This window comes from Dermochelys coriacea, chromosome 7 (assembly GCF_009764565.3).
Source record: "Dermochelys coriacea isolate rDerCor1 chromosome 7, rDerCor1.pri.v4, whole genome shotgun sequence".
In the NCBI taxonomy this organism is placed as follows: domain Eukaryota; kingdom Metazoa; phylum Chordata; order Testudines; family Dermochelyidae; genus Dermochelys; species Dermochelys coriacea.
In genome coordinates, this window is record NC_050074.1 from 58,175,462 (window position 1) to 58,183,101 (window position 7,640).

A 7,640-nucleotide genomic window follows, 5' to 3' on the forward strand; every position below is an offset into this window, starting at 1 on the left:
GGAATAGCAGACAGCCATGACAGAGGTGGCTGTAATTTGCTCTGTATCAAGTTAACAATAGTAAATAAACTGTGTATTGGATTCTGGAGCAGAATGGTTCTTGCCAAATGAATTTGTCTTATCCTCAGGCTGCCCTGATTTAAAACACATGTATCCATTTAAATCACATCGCCTGCCATACATTCAGCTACTGTTCAGATTCTTATCTCCTTGATAGCTACATCAGTTTGAACAGATGGCTAGTTTGTTATGGGCTAGAGATACAGAATTTTATTCTCTAGGATTTTCATGGGAGGCTTTGCACAAGAAGCAGAAATGCTGGTGGGGGGAGAGGAAATTATGGCTGTGTGTGCAGTATTTAAACCAACCAGCTGGGCCCAATTGAAAGCACCTTTGGTTTTATTCAGGGAAAACACTCACTGAATTCAACAAGTCTTGTCTGATTAAAGGCATCAAGAATGGGTCCTTGATTAGCGGACAAAAACCTAAAGACTGGAGGAAAATTGTATGATGAGACGTTCCCTTATGCTGTCATATCTTACCAAACATGGTTCAGCTTCTACCTAGGGAAGAGAGGCTTTTGGATGATAAATGACAAAGATTTTAAAAAACAGCAGTCTAATGTTAGGCTTCTAAGCCCAAACTTCGGCACTGAAAAAGATGGCCTGTTTTTCAAAAGTGCTGAATGCTCCATAGCTTCCACTGACGTCAATGGGAGCCGGATGCAGCTTCTAATTATTAATCTCGTTTGCCTGCATATTTTCCTGCGGAAGTACTAAGAATGTACAGCAGGTCCAAGTGGCTCTTTATCTGTGTGTGGAGATAAGAAGGGATGCAGCTCCTCCGAAGAAACCGTGTCTTAGAGGCGGAAGGCTGCACTTCTTATCGTTCAAGGACGTGTGGTAAAGGGGTTAAAAATAGGGACATGGAGGATAAGAAAGCTGAAGCAAGGCACCTGCCACACGCAGAAGGGAGCCACTGGAAAGAATTAAGATTTGAGAACCTCAGCTGGAATACTGCAAGTCATCACTTACAAGAAGTAAGTCAGAATCATAGACATATAGGGCTGGAAGGGACCTCAAGAGGTCATCTGGTCCATCCCCTGTGCTAAAGCAGGATTAAGTTTGTCTAACCTGTTCTTAAAAAGCTCCAATGATGGGGCTTCCCACAACTGCCCTTGCTAAACTGTGTGATGCTGGCAGACCATGCTGAGGTCCCCATGTCTCACCTGAACACTGGCAAATACTTAGCTTTATTGAAATGCTTGTGAGTTGCTGCCAGCATTAATCTCACTTGCAACATCTGTTTCTCCTATTGTAAGATAATACTTCTGCCTTGGTATTATAAACCTCTGTAACTATGTAAATCACCAGACAGGAGGAAGACGTTAATTAGTGTGATCGGCAACCAAATGCATTATGTCCTGCCCCAAAAGGAAAGCCCGTCGACACCAGACAGAATATATTGTGGAACATTAAACAGAACAAAAGGTTTTTTTGCTCTGCCCTACCCCCACCATGAAGATGAGTCATGCAAGTGGATTCTGCCCATCCGCTGAGTTTGCAGCTCAGTGCATATGGCAAGAGAGGCATAAAAACCCCAAACAGAAGGAAACGAGTATCTCCATGCCGCCTTGACTCTGGAGGGCAAGGTTTCTAGGCATAAGCAAGAGGTCCCCGGTTGTTTAGCCTGGGTTAGCCCTAGAACTTGCTGATTATAGAAGCTTCAATTATCTTTTTGAAGTTGATTGTGATTAGCGAGTCTGTTGACCTACTTTAATCTTGTAAACTCTCCCATTTCCTTTCCCTATTAATACATCTCTATATAGTTTGGCTACAAGCATTGTCTTTGATGTGAGATCCAAGCTGCAATTGACCTGGGGTAAGTGACTAGTCGTCTGGGACTGGGAGTAATCTGAATATTGCTGTGATTCTTGGTGTAAGGGACCATCTATCACCAAGGCAGGTGTATCTGGCAAGACAGATTGGACTACCCAAGGGGACTGTCTGTTTCCATGTTAAGGCTGTACAATACCTGAGCAGTTTACACTTGATAATTGGTTGGTGAAACCTAAGGATGGAATTCACAAGCAGTCTGGGGTTTATGCCCTGCTTCTTAACAATCTTCCCTGAGGTTACTACAGTGATGTAGGCAGCTTGACAACCTGTTCCAGTGTTAATTATACTTATGGCTAGAAAGGTTCCTATACAACCTCGGGGTGGGGGGGAACCTTAGAATGTGGTCCACAAAAGCCAGCATGCTAGGCTGCCTAAGCTCCCCCATGAAGCCAGCCAATCAGAGATCCTAACGAGAAAGTTGTGGCCTAATCCCCAGTGCTCTCATGGAGCACAGTGATGAAGGCCAGACTTCAGGGAGGCACCTGTGTCTGCTTGTGATGCGCAGCTGGTGAGAATGAGTTAGGTGCCTTCTTTGCTCTGCACACAATGGCAATGGAGGAGGTGCTCCTTCCTAGCCTTCCCCACAGTGGCTAGGGTACTAGCCTTAGTTGTGGGAGAACCCTGGTTAAAGTCCTATGGCTGCCTGATAGGGAGAAGGGATTTGAACATGGATCTGCTGCCTCTCAGGTGAGTGGCCTAGCCACTGGGCTATTCTGATAGGTGTCTCTCCTATTGAGGTTGTTCCACATTAATTATAAAATACTGACTGGGCCAGAGAGCACAAGAATCCCTCTCTAGTGCAGTGGTTATGGTCCACACCTGAGAGGTAGGAGGTCACTGTTCAATTTTCACCATTCTCCTCAGGCAGAGTGTGGGACTTGAACCAAGGGTCTCCCACATCCCAGCTGAGCAGCCTAACTGCCTGGTCTCCTCCCTACTGTTTTGGGTGAATTCCGGTGGCCTCTGAGCATGCCAAGCAGAGTAGGTCCCGGGGGTGAGAGAGGCAGTCCTCTGCCTGTCTTCTCCTGGCTCGTGGATTGCTTGGGGCTTAGGTGGGAGATAGGCACCTAGGAAACCTTAACAGCAAAAACCTGGGTGCCAAGTGAGTTTAGGTGTCTGTAGCGTTAGGCGGCAGCTGAGCAGAGGTTTTTAGGATCATAGTGGTACCTGAAACTGGGACTTAGGCACTGGGTTGTAGATGCCTATGTCCGTTTATGGATCTGGGCCTTACAGCCTCAGTTAACATTAAAATCAACTGGGCTTCCCAATCCCTTAGTCTGCTCTGACAATCAGGAACCAGGTTGGAAAATCCTGTGATTTGCAATCACAAGGTTTAATTAAATTAACAGAAAACCAGATTCTGCAGGATGAATTGCTGTCTGTTATTAAATAATGTATTGGGCTTTCAATTGGACAATATTGTAACACGGGTTTCATTGTACCCCGTTATGTGCAATTTATTTACAGTGACTGCCATTCTGGAAAGCTTTAGTTTTAAAAACAAAAGAGCTTGCCTGTGTGGATTTACATTTACATCGTTAATGTACAGATTTACACAAGAGCAGAAAGGTTGGATCTTGCTCTCAAAGCTGCTGCCCTGTACTACCTGCACCCGCATTCTGCTACTTTCATCCCCTCATAATTATATTTCAAAGTGGGTACCCCAGCATCATCAGTGTAGAGGATGGAAATGGAATCCAGTTTGGTAGGAACACAACAGGCCTTGGCAGCTTTCTTGGGGTTTTTGAGGTGCACTAAGGTTTGGACGATAGCATGTTTTGTCGGGGTCACATTGTCAGTCAGAGGAAAAAAGCAGCCCCCTTTGCATTCAAATGCATCGTAATCTTTGGGCGCAATGATCCAGGAATCCCAGCCGATGTCTTTGAAGTTCACACGGAGGGAGGTTCTCCGGCAGTGGTTGGTACCAGTGCTTCTCTTGCTTCTCGATGACGGCTGGTGGAGTCCAGTGACGGATAAGGATTTCTCCTCTGCCTCCTCTTCCTCTTCAGGCAAAGTGCTGTTCTTTGCTAACTTCTTTAGCACGCTCTCCTGCTCATGAACAATCATCTCCCGGAGCTCTACTCTGGTCTCCTTGGTCCCATTGCTTCGGTCATTGGAGAACACTATTAACAAGGGCAGATTTTTAGTGTCGGGCATAACACTGATGTCCAGCTTCCCACAAGCGAAGTCACCCAGGGTTTTCCTCTCAACAACAACCTCAAGCTTGTTTTTAGTCTTTGATTTGTCTGCCCTGACCCATCTTTTCACAGCACTGGACACCTCAAACATTTCCCATCCACATTCCTGGATATCTTGGGAGGCAAGGAATGAGTTGGTGCCTTCTGGATTTTCCCAGAGGTCTCCATCCAGAACATCATAAATTACCATGTTGCCTTCCAGTCTAGGGAGAGGCCCAATGTCCCTATTACAGAATATGTGGATTCTCAGCTCAGCCCTGGTGACGTCTTCGTGCCGCGGGATAGAGACGTTGAAGAGCAAGATGTGTTTCTGAAATGGGTTTTCTTCTGGGGAAGCCAGAGAAACAACATCTGCAACAGGAAATTGAGAAAAGCTGTCACCCTTCCTCCTATGAGAGAGGCTAATCCAATGAGGAGGATGAAACACTTAGCAAGCTGCATACTATATTTCACCCTCTACTAGGAGCTGCTGGAAGTGAAGTTACACCATGGCCACTAGCATTAAATTAAACAGACTGGCTTCACTTCAGAGTTATGGGTTAAAAACTCAGATGGCGGTCCCTAACGGTGGCAACTCCACCGGGGATCAAGTTGCGGTGGTACACAATAACCACACCTTCAATTACACTCTGTATGTGCGTGCATGAGTGTGGCATGCTCACACATAAGGAGCCTGCACTGCCCCAAAAGTAGGTGGTGTTGGCTCATAATGGGGACATGACTGGGGCGGGGGGGGGAGGAGGGTTGCGAATGTAGTGGTTTTCCATAGAGGCTCTGCCACATGGCCTTCCTAAAGAGCACTGGCAGGAATTAAAGCTGTAAACCTCCATGAAGGTTTATAATACAAATTCCACTGCCATTACCCTGTCCTGGGGTGAATTCCCCTTCCAATGGAGAGGGATTCTCAGGTTTAGGGAGCTGTAATTTATATCTCTAGTTTATGCCACCCTGGGCCAACTTAGCTGAGTTCCCCAATACAGCTAGCGCAAAAATCATCTTGCACGGGAGAAGAATTAGAGAAGACAATCAATCCTTTAAAAGTCTGAATTAGAAGCTCCAGGTTCTGGCTAGCTTGGTGGCTCAGCAATCAGATATGGAAACTTTCACCTCTAAGTCTTTGGTTCAGGTTCAGCTCAGATTGGTAGGGCCTGATATTCAGAGGTAAATAGAGCACCTGAAATTCCTGCTGAAGCCCATGGGATCTGGAGGTGCTAGGAATATCTGGAAGATCAGGCTGGTTGTGCTTTGGTAAGTTACCCCCAGCTGATGGCTGTCTACTGGTCTATATGAGTGGATGGGTGTCAGTCCAGTTTCTAATGGACAAGTGTCCACCTTGCCAAAAGCATCTTCACAATGGCCAGAGGAGCAGAGGATGTGGCCCTGGAGACTGTACTCTATAAGGGTCCTTCTGCATTGGGATTGGGTATGGCTGTGGGGGAACGTGGAGATGGCTGTAGTGCTGTTTGTGCTGTGTCTAGTCTGTAAATAAATGGAAGCTTGGATTCTTCTTGGATGGTTCCTTTTGCCAGCACTAAATTCACTTAAAACACTTGCACCCCCCACTTTTATTGCTTATTTTGATGCGGCTTTTAAAATCTTTGAGTTGTATATTATCTTAGATGGATGCAGTGCTTAGTTTGTAATGAAAGAGGTGCCGAGGCTCAAGAAAATTTTTTTACATTCATAACTGATGCAGCAAGCCCAGAAGTGCTAGAGCACAGCCCTGGCAAGCCCTGGCACAAATTAAGCACTGGATGGATGGATATTTTACTGATGGGCTGAGCTGAGCTGGGCCTGAACCAAAACCCCAAATCCAAACACTCCAGAACTCTGAGGGCAAGGGCTGGTGTTCATAACTGAAATCTGGAGCCATATTTCCTGCTCAGCTCCTCTCTTTATAAAGGGCTGGAGCAACATCCTGGAGCCAAACATCCTCAAAAGTTCCGAAATCTAGACCCAAATTGTGCAGCTCAGCTCAAAATCTCTAGCTTTGAGAAACAAATGTCGGGTTACCAAGTTGTGGTGACTCAACTGAATCAGTATGAGAAGAAAGGGGAGATGGTCTGATGAGAAATCAAAGAAAAGGATTTAAGACCTTGAAAATTATAATAAAAATAGGGAGCGGTGGAAAGGATAACAAAACAGAGTATGGCTGGGATTTTCAAAGAAACGTAAGGGAATTAAGCTCCCAACTCCCTTTGAATTTCAATGGGATTTTAAACTGACTCTCATGCTTCTCTTAAAACCCCAGCCTATATTCTTAAAACATCTCATACCTTCAGTACTGAAGCTCCGCACAATATTGGATGCAGGGATGGAAGACTTGTCCTTGGCATATCTGTTGTACAGGTCAATCATGAATTGTGGTGGCTCCTCTCTAGACCTCTCTTGCGAAGGGACGCCCGATAAATTCAAACTCCTCAGGAAATCCGCTTTCATGTTTTCCAGGAAGGTTTTAAAGTTGAAATGGGTCTCACCCTCTACCTCTCCGGGATCACCAAAGGATTTATCAGACTTCTCCATAGCTGATAATTTGCCCCAGGCTTCCAAGGGCTTGCCTCTTGCCAAACAAGTGATGATATTGAAAACAGACAATGCAGCCATCACCCCAAAATAGTGCATATTTCATATGTTAACTTTCCGGTGGAGGAGGGGGAAAAAAGAAAGGGATATTCCTTAGAGCTCTCCTTTCATTTAGAGGCAGTAGAAAGGGAAACAGAAGGCGAACAACTGGAGTGTCCTTTGCAAACCACTTTCTTGAGCTCTCTTGCAGTCTGTTGCAAACCCCAGCCTCTTGTCAGTTGTCAAGCAGATTGGTTGTACACTTGCCCTTATCTCAGCCATTGATGCCATGCTTCAGCTTCTGTTATCTAGCAAAGCTCTTAGTTAATGAAGATTCTATAAACATCTGAAAAAACACATGTGGCTGGACACTGTATACTGTAAAGAATTCACATTTCACTTCAGGGTCATCATTGCTTAATTATGTTTTTATCATTTCTTTGCCAACTTTGAGAGGGCTTCAGAGGAACTTTTTTTTTGTGGGGGGAAGGAGGAATAAGACTGGTTTTCCCCAGTCCCCCATAAAAACAAAAAATTGGGAGTAAGAACAAACAGCTTTATTAGCAGGGAGCAAATATCACCCCTCAAATCTATACCATGGTCCCTTAATGTATGTCCTCCAAAAATCAATCATCCAGTGGAACCCTCTTCTTTTGCAAGCTGTGATCTCATGACAATACAAACAGCCTTAACATTTTCTTCCATTTATCATCCAAGAGCTATTATTTGTACACAGTGAAATATCTGTTTTGTGTCAAGTTTGCCTCAAATTGTTTGCCAGCTTGTCCATTTTTAGTTTACATCCTTTGGTGGAGGGGTAAAAAATCTGGCTTTATAGTATGTTATGTAATGTATTTTCCTAGATTCTTGTACATGAGGTCGTTGGTTAAACTAGTTCACTCCTATGTCACTGCAACAATAACTGGTTGTTCTTGAAGATAAAGCCAGGCCTACTAAGCCTGAGTGAAACATAAAGTCCCTA

The 7,640-nt window shown here is 44.8% G+C and overlaps 1 protein-coding gene across 1 annotated transcript; it reads right to left on the reverse strand.

The window, feature by feature from the left end:
* Positions 1 to 3,500: 3,500 nt before the first annotated feature.
* GDF2 (growth differentiation factor 2) lies at positions 3,501 to 6,718 on the reverse strand. Its single transcript, XM_038411081.1, has 2 exons — positions 6,373 to 6,718; positions 3,501 to 4,447 (listed from the first exon to the last, which is right to left on the reverse strand). The coding sequence occupies exons 1-2, from the start codon at positions 6,716 to 6,718 to the stop codon at positions 3,501 to 3,503; spliced, it is 1,293 nt and encodes a 430-aa protein (XP_038267009.1).
* Between the last annotated feature and the right edge of the window lie 922 nt (positions 6,719 to 7,640).